Here is a 20,000-nt window from a genome sequence, read left to right as displayed (position 1 = left end):
AACCTTCCCTCTGTTGGAATAACCAGCTGCTGCCTTCCAGAACACACAAGGACGGGTCAAGAACCAGAACCCTGCTGGACCCTGCTGAGGTCCAAAGTGACTCCAGTCCTGCAGAGACTGAACCCGGGGGTCTGACGGTGATGAAGATTTAAACCAGGCTCGTCTCCAGGGATGAGCAGAGCTACAAAAACAAGACAAACAAAACAAACAAACAAACAAACAAATAAAACACTTACTGTCTTTTTTCAGTTTTATTGTTTTGAGTTTAATTTTGGTTTAAAAGTTTACATGCAGGAGGAAAAAAGTCTGAGAGGGTTAATCGATTATCTAATATAAAACAGTTATTGACTGTATATACTGCGACATATATAATATTATAAAACATTAGAATCTTAATTAAATCTGCTCTACTGGACTCTGATGAAGATTTTATTTGAGCCAAATGACACAAAGAGTTGAAGGAGTTAGTTTAGATGTTTTTTGTTTTGAAATTAAAACATTTAGATCATAAATTTGTGATCTGTTGAATTTCCAGAAATAAAATATTTGTTGGTGTTTGAGGATTTGAGTGGATTGGTCCACGACTGGTCACAGCGTGTGAGCATGAAAATGAAGGAGAGATTAAAGAGCAGCAGGGGAGTTCTTATTCAAAACAGATCCAGGATCAGATCTGTGCGGTTCAGGTGTGACACACCTGAGCAAACAGCAGCTCATAAAACATCAGCGGTCACTTTCACATGTCAGGACACGTCACCATCACAGAAACCAAACGTGTTCCTCCGTTTCTACGGTGAATTTATGGAGTTGAAACCACGACTCACCATCAGAGAAACAAACAGGAAGCAGTGTCACGTCCTCCCTCAGGTCACTATGACAGCTTATAACCACACTGTGGACAAACGTCTCATTAAGAGCTGCTGCTTTAATGTAACGTCACTCTTTAACATTGAAATAACGTCCAACCGACTTCAATCTGGAAACGTAACCATGACGTTATTCATACAAGTTACACTTAGAACTTTGAGGGATCAATAAGGACAAACGTTCCACTAACCTTTCAAGAACATTCGAGAATATGGCAATGAAGTTCAAGTGGGAAGAAATGTGACAGTTTAACATCTAGGGAACGTTAAGGAGAACCATTGAAGTAACATTCAACGACGTCTCCCAGAATGTTCTGGAGATGTAACCATAATGTTACTGTCAATAAGAAACAGGGAACATTGATGAGAAACATTAAAATAACCTTTATGAAACATTCAACAAACTGTCCCAGAACAAACAAACGTTCCCAGTAACTAGTTACATTACTCATTATATTACTATTACTTTTGTACCTTGTTGCCGTACAGCATTGAACAGCTGGTCCAGATGTTTACCTCTCTGAGTGTGAGAATTCAAATTTAACATCACAACAGTTTATACATGAAACAGACTGACCCTGAAGGCATCATGGCAGGTAAAGAACAGGTGAGTAAAATATGAAAAAATACTTTAATATCACCAACAAACAGGAAGTTGACCACAGAGAGGACGAGGACACGCCCACAGCCTGAACATACACATGCTGCTTTCAAGTGCTGTCAGAAATATCACCATCATATAAAAACACAAACCAACACCACACACACACACACACACACACACAAAAAGCTACAACAATCACAAAAACTAGTTTGGTACAAAATCCTGAAGCAACATTGAAACATGACCGTCATGAGAACACGTCCAACCTGTCAACACTGATTCTTGAAGAAGAATCCACCTTTTTGTTCACGGTGCAGCCCTTTAACTATAAATCTTGATCACTTCTGATTATCAATAATCAGTCTTTAGACTGATTTATGTCCTTTCAGAGTTCACTTCAGTTTGTCTGAGCGTCTGCTTTTGTTTCCACAGTCGATTTTAACGGTCACTTCTAATAAAACATGTTTATATTCAGACGGTCGCTTGAATATTTTAATAAAACTGCAGTCGTGTTTCGATAAACACATTTAAACAAACTTCAAGTAAATCATCAAAGTAAAATGTGAATGAATGTTTTTTCCATCGTCTGCAGTTCTGTGATCATCAGGAGTTGATTCATCGAGATCACCAGCAGGTGGCGCCAATTCTCTGCTCAGAAAACCATCAAACCACCACAGAAGAAGAGCGTCAGTGAAGCTCACACAGTAAAGACGAGTAGAAAACAGGATGACATCACACGTCTGTTTGTTTGTGTTTGAATGGGACCAAGGTTCCATCAGATCTGTGTGGAACGTCAGGGGAACGTAGTCATCCACCTGCTAGAAAAGTTCAGTTCCCAAATGTCCTGGGAATATTTGCTTTTGGTTCTGGGAACGTTGATCAAATGTTCATGTATGACGTTTCCTCGATGTTAAAATTTGAAAGGAACTTCAGCTGACACGTTTCCAGAACGTTCTGGAAAGGTTGGTTGGATGTTACAGGAGGGCTGCTTGAAGGATTTACATTCCCCGAATATTAAAACATTTTCTGATGTAAAACCAACATTACTGTTATGTTGAATGTTAGCTGAATGTTCTATAAAGATTGCTTGAACGTTGCTCCTAAACATTCAACTGACTGTTAAAAGTATTTCTGTTTCTCTTGTGGTTATGTTCCCAGAATGTTCTGAGAGGGTTTGTTGAATGTTCCTGTTAACGGGAAATGTCCTCGATTATCAAGAACTTCTTAGAAATGATAATGTAATAGTGTTATGCAGGAACGTTCAATCAGCGTTCCCAAAACGTTTGGTTCCCACAATGTTTGGTTCCCACAACGTTGTGGGAACCAAACGTTTCTAGCTGGGCAACGTTTCCTGATGCAATACTTGAAAATGTAAATAAAAATACATCACAGAAAAAAAAAATACAACTAACAAGTGCTGTGATGTCACTCAGAGGACCCAAGGATGCTGGGAAATGTTGTTCACACACAGAGGAACAGACAAACAACAACAACAACACAAAATACTACAAACACTGATAAATAATAACAAAAATGTTTTGTTTCACAAAAATCACCCTGCTGTCATCAGAAAACCTCCATATATAAATACACACTGAACTGAATGTGAACACACACACACACACACAGACACACACACAGACACACACACACACACACACACACACACACACACACACACACACACACACACACACACAGACACACACACACACACACACTCACACAGACACACACACACACAGACACACACACAGACACACACACACACACACACAGACACACACACAGACACACACACACACAGACACACACACACACACACACACACACATACACACACATATATGCACACACACACACAGGGACACACACACACACACACACACACACACACACACACACACACAGACACACACACACACACACACACACACATACACACACATATATGCACACACACACACACACACACACACACACACACACACACACACACACACACACACACACACACAGAGTCCAGCAGGTTCATTAAATGGCAGTGTGTTGGTCTGGTTTGGACCGGTTCCATGGATACCGTCAGTGTTTCAGTTTGTCTCGGTCCAGGACGTGACCCACTGTTTGGGGGACTTCCTGTTTCTGGACATAGAGATGTCGTCTTGGATCAGGAAACCGTCAGCATCTGTGTACTGCTGCTGCTGCTGCTCATCTTTACCCATAATCCTCCCCTGGTGGAGCACCGTGGCCCGCCACGCCCTCCGACGCACAAAGAAACCACACTGCAGACAAAACACACAACGCTTGTATGTTCAACAGAGCAGCAGGACACGGAGACAGAGGACAGACTGAAGGTCAGCAGGAGACTGAAAGGGTCCAGTACAAATACCATGAGCCTCAGCTGCACTCTGTGTTTGCTAATCATTAGCTAATGTTAGCATGCTAACACACTAAACCACGATGGTGAACATGGTAACCATTAGCATGTTAGCACTGTTAGCTTTGAAGGTTCAGCTCTCGACAGATTCGCTGAACTTCTTCTCCTGACAGACTGATGACAGATTTTCAGAATAAAAGTTCAAAAAATATTAATGCAGTAAATCAAACATTAACATATTGATCATTAAAAGAATATGAATAAAATGCAGCCAGACATCAGCAGACAAACACAGATCAATAAAGATCAATGAAGTTATTGATGAGCTGATTAATCAAAAGCAGGACAGTCAGAACAGTCAGAACAGCTGGAGAGAAGGAAAAAAGTGAAGTCCCGCCCCTCTAACTGAGAGCTGAGGAGAAAAACAGCCAGTAACCAGTCAGTAACCACTCTGTAACAGTCTGTAAACAGTCAGTAAACAGCTGGTCGTTCAGCCTGTCGCTCTCGGACAGCTGGCCCTTCATGCGTCTGTTACAGCCTGTAACAGTCTGTAACAGTCTTTAAACAGTCAGTAAACAGTCAGTTAAGAGCCGGTCCTTACAGCCTCACAGCTGGTGGTTCAGCCTGTCGCTCTCGGACGGCTGGCTCTTCATGTGTCTGTTACAGCCTGTAACAGTCTTTAAACAGTCAGTAAGAAGTCAGTAAACAGTCAGTAAACAGTCAGTAAACAGTCAGTTAAGAGCCGGTCCTTACAGCCTCACAGCTGGTGGTTCAGCCTGTCGCTCTCGGACGGCTGGCTCTTCATGCATCTGTTACAGCCTGTAACAGTCAGTAACAGTCTGTAATAGTCTTTAAACAGTCAGTAAGAAGTCAGTAAACAGTCAGTAAACAGTCAGTTAAGAGCCGGTCCTTACAGCCTCACAGCTGGTGGTTCAGCCTGTCGCTCTCGGACGGCTGGCTCTTCATGCATCTGTTACAGCCTGTAACAGTCAGTAACAGTCTGTAATAGTCTTTAAACAGTCAGTAAGAAGTCTGTAACAGTCAGTAAACAGTCACTTAAGAGCCGGTCCTTACAGCCTCACAGCTGGTGGTTCAGCCTGTCGCTCTCGGACGGCTGGCTCTTCATGCGTCTGTTACAGCCTGTAACAGTCTTTAAACAGTCAGTAAGAAGTCAGTAAACAGTCAGTAAACAGTCAGTTAAGAGCCGGTCCTTACAGCCTCACAGCTGGTGGTTCAGCCTGTCGCTCTCGGATGGCTGGCTCTTCATGCATCTGTTACAGCCTGTAACAGTCAGTAACAGTCTGTAATAGTCTTTAAACAGTCAGTAAGAAGTCAGTAAACAGTCAGTAAACAGTCAGTTAAGAGCCGGTCCTTACAGCCTCACAGCTGGTGGTTCAGCCTGTCGCTCTCGGACGGCTGGCTCTTCATGCGTCTGTTACAGCCTGTAACAGTCAGTAAACAGTCAGTAACAGTCAGTAAGAAGTCAGTAAACAGTCAGTAAACAGTCAGTTAAGAGCCGGTCCTTACAGCCTCACAGCTGGTGGTTCAGCCTGTCGCTCTCAGACGGCTGGCTCTTCATGCGTCTGTTACAGCCTGTAACAGTCAGTAACAGTCAGTAATAGTCTTTAAACAGTCAGTAAACAGTCAATAAACAGTCAGTTAAGAGCCGGTCCTTACAGCCTCACAGCTGGTCGTTCAGCCTGTCGCTCTCGGATGGCTGGCTCTTCATGCATCTGTTACAGCCTGTAACAGTCAGTAACAGTCTGTAATAGTCTTTAAACAGTCAGTAAGAAGTCTGTAACAGTCAGTAAACAGTCAGTTAAGAGCCGGTCCTTACAGCCTCACAGCTGGTGGTTCAGCCTGTCGCTCTCGGACGGCTGGCTCTTCATGCGGGCTCTCTGGGTCTCGGGCTGGTACAGCTCTCTGCTGCTGGCTCTCCTGAAGAAGCCACACTGAACAGACAGCAGGGGGCGACACAGCGACAGTTTACCAACCAGGAGCTGATGATGATGATGATGTCACACATGAACGTCTGTGGACCAGTGATCAGACAGCAGCGTTCAGGTCACATGGTCTGGTCATGTGACAGTTTACCTTCCAGAGCAGCAGGCAGATCAGAGCCAGCAGGACGACTCCCGCCAGGACAGACACCACGATGATCCACAGGGGGGCGCCGGAGTCCGCCTGCCGTCCCAGGTCTGGATAGATGTGGACGTCAATCTGCGAAGGACGTCCACAGTGAGATCAGGACACCACAGACACAATGACGGTGATTTATTTCACAGAACAGACATGAAACAGGTTGTTATTCAGACTGTGGCTGTGATGACCTCAGCTGCCTCTGGGGGGCGTCCAGTACCTGTGTGCTGTGAGACTCCATGCTGATGGTCGGTTTGTTCGTCTGCAGCTTCAGAGTCGCCCGGCCGCGAACCAACACGCTCCTCGCATCACTGTAGTCCTGAAACACACAACAAGATGTGACTGACTGACCTCCGGCAGACACAGTCCTGACACGGCAGCAGTCAAACAAAGACGGGTTCTGACGTCTCTACAGAACATTCTGGGTTCCAGACTTTGGTTCCAGTTCTACTGAAGTCTATGGGAGAAGTTTTGAAAGTGTTTGTACCTCGATCATGGTGGAGTTCCACAGTCTGGCTCTGACTGTCAGAGTCGCTGAATTGTTCATGTTGACCAGCGGACAGACGAACGTCACACATTTCGCCCCATGGACACAGTCCTGCACACAGACACACACCTACTTTGACAACCGCGTGGACAAGATGAGACAAAAGTCCTCTGAGTCTTTGTTCAAGAAGAAGTACAGATACTTGAGTAAAAGTAGAAGTACTGATTCAACTTGTTTACTGCAATAAAAGTGAAAAAGTTCAGGCACAGAAATGTCCTCAGAGTATAAAAGTAAAAAGTTGTCCTCTACTGGACATTTTTTACTGACTGGAACCTGAACTCCTCCAGTTTCCTTCTGTCTGTCTCACAGACTGACGACTTTTTTTTGTCTTGTAGCACCTTTTACACTGTTTTGTCTCGTTACATAATTTTTCATCTTGTTCATCTCTTTTGTTGTTTTTGCGTTTACGTTTTAGGAAAGTGGTGAACTTTTTTGTGTCGTTGTTCTTCTTATGTTTTTTGTTTTGTTATATTTTTTTACGTTGTCTTCATCTTGTTGTGTCTTTTCCAGTCTAAACCCTCAAACAGCCCTTTGAAGTGAGGACAACATGTCTTCACTTTGTAATTAGGGGTCCTCACAAAGACAGATGTCCAACAGGACACACAGACGCATCAAAAACAAATACAGCTTTTAATCAGATTAGCTTGTTCTTTGCCTCAGAGCGCCCCCTGTGGATGGTGGCAGTACTGCACTAACAACAGCATCAAGACAACAGACATAAATGTGTTTGTACCAGAGTGTAGGACTTCTTTTTCTGTCCCTGCAGGTGGAGGACAGGTAGAGTTTCTTCTCTCTGCTGCTCCTTCTTCTCCTTCACCTCCTCCTCCTCCAGACTCCTCCTCTTCTTCTTCTTCTTCACCTCCTCTGACAGCTGAACAAACAGGAAGAGACATTCATTAACAACAGGACGGTCAGTCAGGTTGCTGTTCATAAATATTAACCTGGTCACTAATTATCAGCAGGTTTGTGCTGAATGGAGGGTTTAGATTTCTGTCTGCACCTCTGATGAAGCCTGTATGGAAGAAAATGTTAAAATGAAGGAAATGAAACAGAGAAACACTTTTTAAACGTGTGTCATCCCAGGACTTTTACTTTGAAAGGAGTCAGTGTCAGGCTGATGTTGCCATAGTTACCACTAGTTTAAGGGGGTTGACGATGTTGCCTGGCGGAGCACAGCGAGGCTCTGATGTGCCGTTTACTTGGATCTCTACGAGATACAGCAGCCACTTGCCGTTGGACACCTCCCTCGGCCAATCAAACTCCACCTGCAGGTTGCCTAGGCGACCCAGTGGCTTCCCTTTGACGCGCACCTGTCAGACAAGGCAGTGGGTTTACACCTGGACCGTTTGTACTCTGTGAACAGTCGGACTGATCAGAGACGAACCTGGAAGGTGAAGAGCAGCAAACTACCGACGTCCTCTGTCTTCTTCACGGCCGACTCACCGACCACATGACCACTGAAGGAGGCGGGGTCTGGTGGGTTGATTCTGTCAGGACACAATCGACCAATAGGAAGAGGAAGGAAGTACCTAGGTTCAAATACTTTGCTACTGTAGTTTTCAGGTTCAGCTTCACTGACAACTTTGTACTTTTCTTCCCTCCATCTGAAAAACAAATATCTGAACTTTCTCCTCCTCACATTTTATAAACAGGAATGACTCTGAGGTGAATTATTGATTATTGTTATGTGTTGTTGTTGCTGCTGTTCTGTCTTTTTGAAAACCTTTAACAACAAAGACAGGACATGTTGATTGGTTGGGACATTTTCATGACAACACTGTTAGAAAGTGAAGTCATTTTAGGAAAGTAAAGACATTTCTGTGAAATAAGGACAGTTTATGACTTTACTTGTCAGTTTTAGGGTTCAGACTTGAAAAGACGCAACAAGACAAAAAGACATCAAAGCCATCAGAATGTGAGACAGACAGAGAGGGAGCTGAGGTTTAGTTAGCTGTGGACAGAAACAGTCAGTAGAAATGTCCTTCAGAGGACAACTTTTTACTTTTATATTTTGAGGACATTTCAGAGGCTGAACTTTTTCACTTGTACTGCAGTAAACAGGTTGAATCACTTCTTCTACTGCAGTAAGGACTGAGAGGACTTCCTCAGCCAATCAGTGAGGTGAGGTCAGCTCAAAGGTCAGAGGTCAACATACTGATCTTATACTTACAGAGCGAGAGACGCCTGCAGTGAATACTCCACCAACATGGAGACGGAGACAGGAACCAGATCAGATTGCTCACTGAGCCTGCAGACACAGAGACACAACTTAGTACCTGTCCAATAAAAGACATTTAGACAGGTGTGTGTGTGTGTGTGTGTGTGTGTGTGTGTGTGTGTGTGTGTGTGTGTGTCCTACGTGGACAGACGCAGCAAAGACTGAATCTCTCTGGTGTCTAAACTGATCTCAGATGGCTGAAATATGATCAACACCTGGACCTGAAACACAGAAACAGATGAACGAACAGCAGGAGTACTGCAGTACAGACAGTAATACAGACAGAAGTACTCGCAGTACTACACTGCCTGCAGTAACAGACTGTCCATACCTCCTGGTTGCTTTTGAATGGGTTCCCCAGCTCACAGAGAAGAACCGTGTCCTCAACAGAACATTTCACTATCGCCTGGACGTCACCCTGAAACAGAGACAGGACTGACTGAAGGAGAACTGACCAATCAGAGAGCGGACAGAGTTTAAACCTGCATTCTTCCTAATGTCCAGCAGGGGGCGACTCCTTCCTGCTGAGTTTAAGGTCTCACTCTCTAGTTTCAGTTTTCTGCAGCAGAACATGATATTCTCAACTCATCTTATTACTTGTCTTTGTCTTGTGACATCTTTTTTCTAAATAATTTTCATCTTGTTACCCTTTTTATAATTTTTTTTTGTCTTGTTGGGTAGTTTTTATCTTATGTGTTTTTCATAATTTTTGTGTTGTCACCACATTTTCAACATATTATGTTTTTTTCCATCTTGCTGCATCTTTTATGTCACATTTGTCTTGTTACATCTTCTATGATTTATATTTTCTCCTCTTTATCTTTCTGTCAGACAGACTTTTCTGACAGGAAACCACCATAATATAAGACAAATATCATTATCTACAAAAAAAACCAAACTCCATTGACAAAATCCGTCATTTTAGCTCAGAGAACACAGGAGTTGAAAAAGTCTGTCTGACAGCAACGTAAAGTGTCAAAAATATTCTAAATATAGCGTACACACCAACATTAAACCATCCGATAGACCAGAGGTATTAAAACTAAAATTCAAAGAGGTCCAGCCAGAGAAAATGTCCTGAAGGTCCAGAACATCAGAACGTCTAACTTGTGTTCTGACAGTGAAATATACTGAAGTCGTGTCGTAGTTTTATCGTCGTCTACATCAGAGGAGTCAAACTCATTTTAGTTCAGGAGACACATTCAGACCAATCTGATGTCAAGTGGGTCGAACCAGTAAAATTAAAGCATAATCTATTGATTATTCTGCCGATTAATCAAGTGATCAGATAAGAAATATTACGTTCTGCATTTTTTTCTATTACATTACTGTTGTTTTATTTAAGAACAATGATAAAATACAAAAGAGAAGATAAGACAGGTCTATTAAATGAACAACTATAAATTACTAAAGTAAAAATACTCAGTTTTTGGAGCTGCGCACCTTTTTCGCTCGTGTCTAGAAGGTAACTATATTTGTACAACTCTCGTGAGATTTGTGTTCGTTATTTCTACTAAAATAATCAAACTCTCGCGATCTTTCACAGGTCTAGGGTTCCCTTCTAAACACGACCCTCTGTCTGTCTGTCAAACTACAGACAGCAGACTGTCTGTAAACAGCACGATGTTAAACTCTGCAGTGTTTCATACAAACACTTTATTTGTGTGAAACACACAGGTTTGGTTTGACACCAACTTTGTCATTTTTATTTTTTTAATTAGTCCAAGAGGACGACGGTATCAGTGATTGATTAGTGATCAGTGTGTCTGTCTGTCTCTCCTCCCTCACCTGTTCACTCTGCTGTGAGAAGATCTGAAAGTTCCTCACTTAGTTCACTCTGTAGGGATTAAGGCTTAATCAGGAGTAGAGAACTGATCTAACATGCATGTTTTTGATGGTGGGGGAACCAAGAGAAAATCACTGCACAACCAGGTGTCTAAAATTCATGTTGCTGCTGACCTGACCACAGCAGGACATTGATTAGCCTGCTACACTGGTGTTTCTCCAAAACGGGGGCATGTCCACCTCCATGTACTGCAGAAAATACACTGACTGTGGAGAAATACCTCATACGACCACACTGCAAAAACATGAACTGTCCCTTTAAGTCTACCCAAGGTCTTTGAACACCTTAACACGTATTAGTAGCCTGTTTCTGATGCATTCTTCCAGTTTATCTTTCCATACTGTACCACGTGTCCCTCAAGGCTCAGCCCCCCCCCCTCTTCTCCACCTACCTTCACTGCCTTCGCTCGGACTCCGGAGTATATCAGTGACGGAGGGATGCTTATGTTTAAAACAGCATTGTGAGCGTCCTCCGCGAGTCGACTCAGTGACGGTGTGTTGCTGACGTTGACCTCCAGAAACAGACGGTTAATGTCGTCCTTGTAGTACAACACCTGCCTGTCCTTCTGCCTGGAAACACACAGAAACATACACACAATAATACACAAAACACAACATGACAGCGACAGTCTGAGATCAGCTGGGACCAACGACACGAGAGACGATTCACTGGCCTGTTTAGGACACCAACTAAACCAGCTCCACCCGTCCACCCCGACTGCAGGACCAACTGCAACCGTCAGAGATGTTTTTAATCTTTTAATTTCCCAAATCTCCAATCCAGACCCAAGTCCTTCAGACGAGTAAGTCCCAAGTCAAGCCACAACTTCTTCAGGACAAATCAAGTCAAGTCCCAAGTCAAGTTCCCCATTTCAAGGGAAGATTCAAGTCAAATAGTGAAGTCTTTGGGGGAAAGTGCCAATTGGCAACTCTCAGGTCTTTAAGGACAAATCTAGGTAAAATCCCAAGTCCTATAAATGAGGTCCAAGTTAAATCTCCAGTCATGTCTCATGCCCAGTCCTTTAGCCAAAGATTCAAGTCATGTAGTCATGTCATCAACTTTGAGGGCAAGTACACTTCAAGTTGCAACTCCAGTACTCAACCCTTTGAGGACAAGTCCAGTCAAATTTCAAGTAAAATCCCACAAAATTTAGGCAAAGTTCCAAGTACTTAAGGGCAAGTCCAAGTCAGCTCTTAGAAAGTATGAATGTGACCAATTTTCACACCATAAGCTCATGTTTTGCACATGTGACCTATTAAGTGTTTATTTATTTCCATTTATTGTTTTATACTGTAATGTCTGGTTTGATGCAGCACTTTACCTTAATCCAAGACAAATTTCTCCTAAGGGACTCAAATAAAGTAACCTTGACCTTGAAGCTAAGTAAAGTTCTTGGTACTGTAAGGTAAGTCCAAGTCAAGTCTAAAGTCAGGTCCTGCTCAGAGTCAGGGCAAGTCTCAGCTTTAGACCAGCTATAATTCTTTTATTCATTCCTTTACTTTTACAACTACTGGACGTTCTTACAGTGGACGGACAGTGTGGTCTGGGGGAGTTCACTCACATGGGGAAGGGTCTCTGGTTCTCATCAGTGAACTGGGCCGTCATCTGCAGGTTACTCTGGCAACGGTTATCAGAACCGCAGGCCTTCTGGATGTGGATCTGATCAAATGAAAAAATTCAACATCAGTGGAGGAACATTCAAACTGTTCTGAGACCTGCTGTATGTTGAGTTCTGACCTGATTTCTCCTGTTTTCTTTGTTCTCAAGAGTCTTTCTGTGGTTTTGTTGGTTCTGACCTAGTCAGTTCTGTGGTGGGTTCTAATTGGTGCCGATGTTAATTTAAAAAGTTCTGATGGATTATAACCTGGATTGTGGTCCGTTTGATGATTGCTTATAAATGCTTATAACGTGTGTTTTGACCTGAGTTCTGGTGGGTTTTTAATAGATTCTGTGTGTTCTGATCTGGGATCTGAGGGCCTCTGTGGATTCTAAAGGTCTCTGTGGGTCCTGACCAGGGTTCTAAGGAGTTCCATGTGTTCTAAAGGGCTCTGTAGGTACTGACCTGTATTCTGATGGGATTTTAATGAGTTCTGTGTGTTCTAATCTGGTTTCTGAGGGGATCTGTTATTCCTAACCTGGGTTGTGATATTTTTGGGTTCTCACCTTGGTTTGATGAGTTTCTAATAGGTTCTGTGTGTCCTGACCTGTGTCATGCTGGATTTTTAATGGGTTCTGTGGGTTCTGACCTACGTTCCGTGGATTCTAAAGGGCTCTGTGAGTTCTGACCTGGCTTCTGAGGGGTCGGGGTGTCTGGTTTAGCACAGGGAGACGTTTCAGGTCCTGAACAACGTTTCTTTTCTTGGGAAGCTTCTCATACAGTGAGACGTTCAAGGAGAACACCAGAGGTTCTACTTTGTCTCGGACTGGACTCTGCAGAACAGAAAGACACAGAACAGAACCTCAATGACACTTTGAGACACATGATGAGTCTTTTTAAACAGAACATGTGACTGAACACTGAGGAGGAGGATTATCTCTGTGCAGGTTTCAGGTCTCTGCAGGTTGAACCGGCTGCTGCCTGAAGAGAACTCAGGCTGAAAGCAGGAGGAACATCTGCAGAACGAGCAGCAGGAATGTGAAGTAAACAGGATTTATAGTCAGTGAACTGAACACAGCCGTGCGGAGCTTTAACAAGACGCGTCTGAAACATGACGTTCACTGAGTCATCACACGTCCGCCGTCCTGTGAATGTGGGCACAAACACAAACATGAGATAAGAACGACGTGAAGACGTGACAGAATGAGTCCAGAACTTTGTGAACTTTAAATCAACCTGCACAGCTCGACACTTTCACCTGCGTATAGAACATCTGAAAGATCAACATCCACCTGTGCTTCTAAAATGAGAAATCCTCTTGTTCTCTTAAAGATGCTGCAGTTTGTTGCAGCATCTTGAACTGTTTTTCCTGTGAACTGTGGTGGAGAACCAGGATGTGAACTCTGTCAGCAGCCGACTGATGAAAGCTCAGAAGAATCAGTCCGTCTAATCTCTCACCGCAGAACTTCCTTTAATTAATCCTTAAAATCCTTGCGTCGATTTCAGATGGATTTCTCTTCAGAAATTAAGCACCACGTTGAAAGTCGAGCCACAAACATGAGTGAACTTATTCTTATTAAATGTCCATGAAGTCAGAATTGATGTCTAAGTGTTTTCATCACATAAGTATTGATCTATACGTCACCTACACGCCAGCATCCGACCCAGCACTGACAAAAAAGGTGTTCTGTGGATATGCTCACATATTTTAATGATATTTCAGAGTTTGTCTTTTCCTGGAAAACAGTCAGAACTGTTGATGACCCCTTTTGCACTCAGAGACGTAAAGTTGTGTCCACTGAAACTCCTTCGTACGTCTGTTCAGCAGAGCGCGTCACTGTACAAAAACACAACTTTATAACTTTGATAACTTTACTTTGATTATATTTATTCTGTCTGTTCAGCTTCAGCTCTCGCTGATTTAATCACACAGTTTCCTGGTGAGCAGATAGCTTTAGCTTCTTTTTGCTAAAGTAGCTAACAGTTAGCTGGCATTAGCGAACAATGGAATTGGACTCAGCAAACTCCCAGTGAACACGACTGGTCACCATCGGGCCACGACCTCCAAGACCGGCAGGGAACACAGCACAGACGTCCTTCAGAGTTTCCTGATGAACAGACAGTTTTACTTTTGGCTAAAGCAGCTTAGCTAACGGCTAACTGTCTTTAGCTTGTGACTCTAAACCCAGCAACAAAACTTCAGTACTGTAGTCTGAACTGTCCTCTGTTGGTCTGTTTTCCTCTCACTCGTCCTCCAGCTCAGTGGGTGTGTCCTGTGAGAGAGTGTCGCCAAGTAGCGTCTGTCACTCTGCACACCATTAAATTAACAAACGCACAGCCAGCGCTATTGGCTACTATAAAGGCCAATCAGTGTCCACGATAACTTCCTGTTTCACAGGAAACATGTGACCAATAAGCACTCTGCAGCTGTTTAATGAAGAAACAACTGTGCTGCCATTAACATTTATTTTCACTGGTTATTTACAAATATAAAGAATAATTTATATAAATAATATAAATTATTATTAGCAATTATTTTATATGATAGTTCAAACATTTTCCTTCTGATAAAAAGTAAAAAATACCAGGAAATATCCTGCTGAACACTGCAGCCTGCAGGGGGCGCTAACAGGATGTCACACTGTGTGTGTGTGTGTGTGTGTGTGTGTGTGTGTGTGTGTGTGTGTGTGTGTGTGTGTGTCTCACCAGCAGTCCAACTCTCAGGGTTTCACATCGTTTTTTTGGCATCGACAGGTAACCAGAGAATGTGCTCTGCCCGTTGTCACGGAAACGGAGGCGGGACTTGAGGCTGGTGACATCAGCGATCGCAGTGAAATGGACAGCTGAGAGACAGACAGGGAGAAAGACAGACAGTTAAAGAGAGACACAGCCCTCTGATTGGCTATAAAACAAAGACCTTCCCAGCTGACTCATAACATTCTCACATCACTCCAGAACTGTTCTAATAATCTATAATGCTCTATAATCTAACCCATCTAACGGAACCTTCACATTAACTTTACAGTAGAAACACTGCATGTTCATGTTGAAACATAAGAACATTAAGAGAACATACAACTAACCTTCCCGGAACATTCTGGGAAAGTAACCAGGGTGTTAGTTTTACATCATAAAAAGTTGCTCATGTAACACTTGATTAATTTTAAAGGGAAATGTTCAAGTAACCTTCAGCTAACATTCAGCTAATCTCTCAGAACGTTCTGAGAACGTAACTACAATGTTACTTCTACACTGAAAAAAACAAATAAACATTAGAGGGAAACGTTCAAGTATCCTTCGCAGAATGTTCTGGAAATGAAACATTACACGTTTGATTAACCTTCCAGGAACATTCTGGGAAAGTAACACTTCCTGTTTATTATCAAGGGAACATTTTTCAAGAACCTTCAAAATAACATTCTGGGAACTAAAAACAAATGTTCCAAGGAAAACAAATTTTGCTAGCTGGGTTAATATTAGCATCACCTACAAACAACACACAGCATGAATACACTTCTCCTTTCTCTTTAAATAAATATGATTTCATTGTGTTCATGTTGTTGTTGTTGTTGTTGTTGTTGTTGTTTATGTCCAGTGTTGTGCAGCAGTTTTCATTCTTCATGTGTTTTATTATGATGAACATGTTTGTGTTTGTGAAATAACAATAATTAAATTTTACGAGTCGACACAACTGAACTCAGACACACACCAGCTGCTCATCTGTCTGTGAGGTTTGCTGTCATAGCAACAGTGTGACCTCATCTCTGATTGGTCAGATTAACACAACTGGGACACACACACACACACAGCTCCCTGAGTGTGTGTGTGTGTGTGTGTGTGTGTGTGTGTGTGTGTGTGTGTGTGTGATGTAATAATATCAGTTTCTGTAATGTGATTTATCATTCAGAAAAACACACTGAAGACAAGGACATGAGGACACGAGGACACAGGGAGACACTGAGTGATGTCATCTGGTGTGTGTGTGTGTGTGTGTGTGCATGTGTGTGTGTGTGTGTGGGTGTGTGTGTGTGTGTGTGTGTGTGTGTGTGTGTGTGTGTGTGCCACTTTGCTGATTAACAGCTTGTGTTAATTGACAGCTTTGTCCTGTTAATCAATCAATCAGGCCAATTATCTGAGTACACACACACACACACACACACACAGAGGAAGCTGGTTAATGATAATTAATTACTTCTGACCATAAACAGACTCATTAGCATCGTGTCCTGATGAACAGTCCATCTGTTACCGTAGCAACAGGACACACTGAGCAGATGTCCTGGTCTGACTGAGACGCTCAAACAGTAAAATGTTTTCACCACAGTCCAGCTGGTCGGGTTCTCTGGTTCTCCAGTTCTCCGAAGGTGTTAGAACACAAACTGGTCCTTCAGTTGAAATCTTGCAGCAGTCTCTGGAGTCTCACCTTCACCTTCTGTTTGACTGTGGTGATCATTAAACTCTCTGAGCCAATCACAGCTCAGCGTGAGTCCTGCTAATGTGACGTCTCCTTCATAACAATCAGAGCATGGAGCTTTAACTGACAGTCTGCTGTGTGCACAGGTGTGTGGTCACACTGCAGCAGCCTGGTGGTGTGTTCAGGTGATTTACTGAAAATGAACACAGCCGATTCTCAGAGATTACACATACAAATATTTTCTGCCACCAAAAATCCAAGAAAAAAACCTGTTTAATGTAAATCAAAAACTACTGACAACAAAAAAGCTGAAACCAGAAACACATGACAGATGTTCTGGTTCTGACCATGGAACACTTACACCTGCACTGACAGGATGGTGTTTAAAGACCAGGTGTAAATGAGGTTATGGTGGAACCTAAACTGATTCAATCATTTACTCACTGACATTGTCTCGCTCGCTCTTCTCTCCAGTGCTGAAGATGTAGGAGAAACACACCTCCACCTGAATACTGGCACACACACACACACACACACACACACACACACACACACACATGGAATCAGCCTGGTAGCTGCTAGCATGTTAGCCATTAGCATGTTAGCAGGTTTCAGGTGTGAAACTCACCAGAAGTCACAGCTGTTTGGGTTGACGATGTCTGGAGAAACTCTGAGTGTTTTATTGAGGTGAACAACTGGACGAGTTCTGAGAAATCAATCAATCAATCAATCAATCAATCAATCAATCAATCAATCAAGGAAATATGTCATCAATAACAGGACTGTTCTGCACTAAAACATTTTAATTTATACACATTTAAAGATTAACAGTAACTATAAAGCTTCTGTTGTCAGATATTCTAACGGAGACGTTCACCTGACATTAAATTAATGATGAGACTTTAAACTCATCAAACAGGAAAATGTCGACATAACTTGTGTTTTTTAATCTCAGAATGTCTTCAAACTAATGAAATAAATAATCATTAGTGAAGAACAAACACACAACTCAACAGGTTTGGAATTTTAATTTTATATAAAATTCGTGAATGTGAAAAAGGTTCTCCTAAATCTCTCATACGAACTGCTGAAGAATGAATCTGTTCATATGTTTGGTTCTTGCACGAGGCCCAATAAGAAGAACTTCAGGCTCATCAGTGTTCAGATCATCCAGACTTTCATGGCAGCTGCTGAATTTTCAGAAATAACTGATACATAAAACAGGAAGTCATCTGCATAAGAACGGAGTGTTCAAGTGACAAATGACAAACTGGGTGTATTAAGTTCAGTTTGTTTGTGCAGCTCCTCAGTCATGAGTCCTGTGGGACCCCACAGGAACCCTAACCCACAGGAACCCTAACTCACAGGAACCCTAACCCACAGGAACCCTAACTCACAGGAACCCTAACCCACAGGACATGAGAGCTAGTTTTCTCTTCAGACAAGCAGAACTAAACTGAAGTGACACAAACACACTAACAGACCAACAACTCCTGCATTCTGTGAAGTGAAATGACTGATTTATTGATCGGAGTTTGGTTGATTTGGAGAGACTGGATCAGAGACTGTCAGGGTGCTGCAGGACCTGAACCAACCTGACCGGGTTTATTTCACAATAATGATGCGTTCACTGGACATCATCATGTTATTTACAAAAGAAAATCAGAAATTTCACACAAAATCGTGGTTTAAATTTTATGGATTTAAACATTATTTCTTTTGCTCCTCCAGCATCTTTGATAAAAACTGTATCCATAGCAACAGTCTGTTACACAGAGTAAACAGACCTTAGAATGCTGTAATTGACCAATCAGAACTGAGTATTTAAAATAACCATGCAGTACTTCATGATAGTTTTTGACCCTTCAAGACGAATGTGTGATTATTGTGAATTCTGTGTATAAGTAAAGATTTGAAACTGTTTTGATGGTCCGTCTGATTGGAGGATTTTCGTTACCTGAGCAGAGCGACGGTGTCGTCCAGCGAGCCGACCAGCAGGTCCGGATGTTTGTTCCCGTCGACGTCCAGACCGCCTGACAGAGAGTATCCAAACGTCCTGAAGGCAGGAGAGACACTGCTGCCCCGAATCACCTGCAGAGACACGGGGGAGGAGTTACAGTGACCTCCACCCTGATGACATCACACAGGTGTGTTCACTGTTTGTTCACCTGGCTCGGTTCTGTAGAGACCCCCCTCCTGCTCCCCGTCCAGATCATCACAGTCCCTGTCTCATGGAACGGAGCCCCGACTGCAAAGTCTGAAACACAAAAACATGTCTGGTTCTACATCATGGTTCCAAAAACATGTCAGGTTCTCCGTCACACTTTATTTAAACATGAGAACCGTTTTTTCATCGTGTTCTCACCCTGGAAGCCATCTTGGTTCAGGTCTCCGGCAGCGGTCACAGACATCCCGAACGCCGACCCGGCCGGTCCTCTCAGCACCACGCTGGGCTCCGAATCAAACCGACCTCCTGCGTTCATGTAGACATAAACTGCCCCGCCCACCTCCTGCTGACGATGGAAGTAGAAAGGAGCGCCCACCAGCAGGTCGTTCCACCTGCAGGAGGAAAGAGAACCATAAAAAAACTGTTCTCACTAACTTTTATTTACCCCTAAAATCTACTGTGACTCTTTCAGACTGGACTGGATCGCTGAAGTAAACGTTTTCATCATGTTACGTCTGTTACATTGTTTCAGTCTCTGCGTTCTTTTCGTCTTGTTCCGTCTGTTGATGGCGTCCATCTTGAATAATGAATGGATGAATAATTCAAACTAACATGTACCTGAAATATTTTCCCTGCTGGAAGTTTGTCTGTTCAATATGAAGACGTTTGATTATTTTCTACTTTCTGCATGTGATGACACAGGATGTGACCTCAGTGTGAGTCGTGTGACCCGTAGATCCTCTGTTACCCGTCGTTGTTGAGGTCGGCGGTCGCCACGGTATTGCCGAAGTACGAGCCCGTCTGTTTGCCGCGCAGAGTCTGCCGAATCATCAGCTTATCAGACTGTTTGACTGCCAACAGCACGGAGCCACGAGCGTCTTCTTTACTGTCCTTAGGAGCTCCTGTTCATCAATACAATAATCAATACACTGATCCATACATCGATCAATACGTCAATCAATACGTCAATCAGTGCATGAGTAGATGAGTGGTGTTGATCACCTGTTACGATGGTTTCATCCTCCTGAGAGAGAAGACGATGAGCCTGAGTGACTGAATATCCTGCAGAGTTAAAGGTTCTGTTGATTCAATGATGCTGTTTTTTACTTACGATCTAAAAGTTTCTCTAAAATACAAATGTAACCTGCTACGGTTCACAGTATTTACTTATAAACTGTTTTATGTCATTTATATATTTTTCAGAATGTGATTTAACTTTAAGTATTTA

The 20,000-nt window shown here is 42.8% G+C and overlaps 1 protein-coding gene across 3 annotated transcripts in view; it reads right to left on the bottom strand.

The window, feature by feature from the left end:
* Positions 1-3,392: 3,392 nt before the first annotated feature.
* The window catches only part of LOC146308914 (integrin alpha-3-like), a 24,774-nt gene continuing 8,166 nt past the window's right edge, over positions 3,393-20,000 (bottom strand). Inside the window, exons 8-29 of one of the 3 annotated variants that reach the window (XM_084744725.1) lie at positions 19,775-19,834; positions 19,521-19,674; positions 18,971-19,164; positions 18,774-18,862; positions 18,563-18,696; positions 17,234-17,311; positions 17,050-17,117; positions 14,898-15,034; positions 12,881-13,024; positions 12,156-12,253; positions 10,986-11,163; positions 9,080-9,166; positions 8,890-8,969; positions 8,701-8,778; positions 7,915-8,017; positions 7,664-7,840; positions 7,264-7,401; positions 6,471-6,581; positions 6,204-6,302; positions 5,939-6,064; positions 5,682-5,796; positions 3,656-3,749 (exon numbers count right to left, since the gene is read on the bottom strand). In XM_084744725.1, the coding sequence (XP_084600851.1) occupies positions 5,686-5,796; positions 5,939-6,064; positions 6,204-6,302; positions 6,471-6,581; positions 7,264-7,401; positions 7,664-7,840; positions 7,915-8,017; positions 8,701-8,778; positions 8,890-8,969; positions 9,080-9,166; positions 10,986-11,163; positions 12,156-12,253; positions 12,881-13,024; positions 14,898-15,034; positions 17,050-17,117; positions 17,234-17,311; positions 18,563-18,696; positions 18,774-18,862; positions 18,971-19,164; positions 19,521-19,674; positions 19,775-19,834 (2,444 nt within the window). In that variant the 3' untranslated portion in view covers positions 3,656-3,749; positions 5,682-5,685. Of the gene's footprint in view, positions 3,750-5,681; positions 5,797-5,938; positions 6,065-6,203; positions 6,303-6,470; positions 6,582-7,263; positions 7,543-7,663; positions 7,841-7,914; positions 8,018-8,700; positions 8,779-8,889; positions 8,970-9,079; positions 9,167-10,985; positions 11,164-12,155; positions 12,254-12,880; positions 13,025-14,897; positions 15,035-17,049; positions 17,118-17,233; positions 17,312-18,562; positions 18,697-18,773; positions 18,863-18,970; positions 19,165-19,520; positions 19,675-19,774; positions 19,835-20,000 lie in introns of those variants that run through there. The other 2 variants (XM_084744726.1, XM_084744727.1) reach the window with 2 other exon arrangements.

The sequence above is a fragment of the Lutjanus erythropterus genome, chromosome 19 (genome assembly GCF_056507025.1).
Source record: "Lutjanus erythropterus isolate fLutEry1 chromosome 19, fLutEry1.hap2, whole genome shotgun sequence".
NCBI classification, from domain to species: domain Eukaryota; kingdom Metazoa; phylum Chordata; class Actinopteri; order Lutjaniformes; family Lutjanidae; genus Lutjanus; species Lutjanus erythropterus.
The sequence above is the reverse complement of the archived record's forward strand: the minus strand, read 5'-3'. Positions and strand labels throughout refer to the sequence as shown.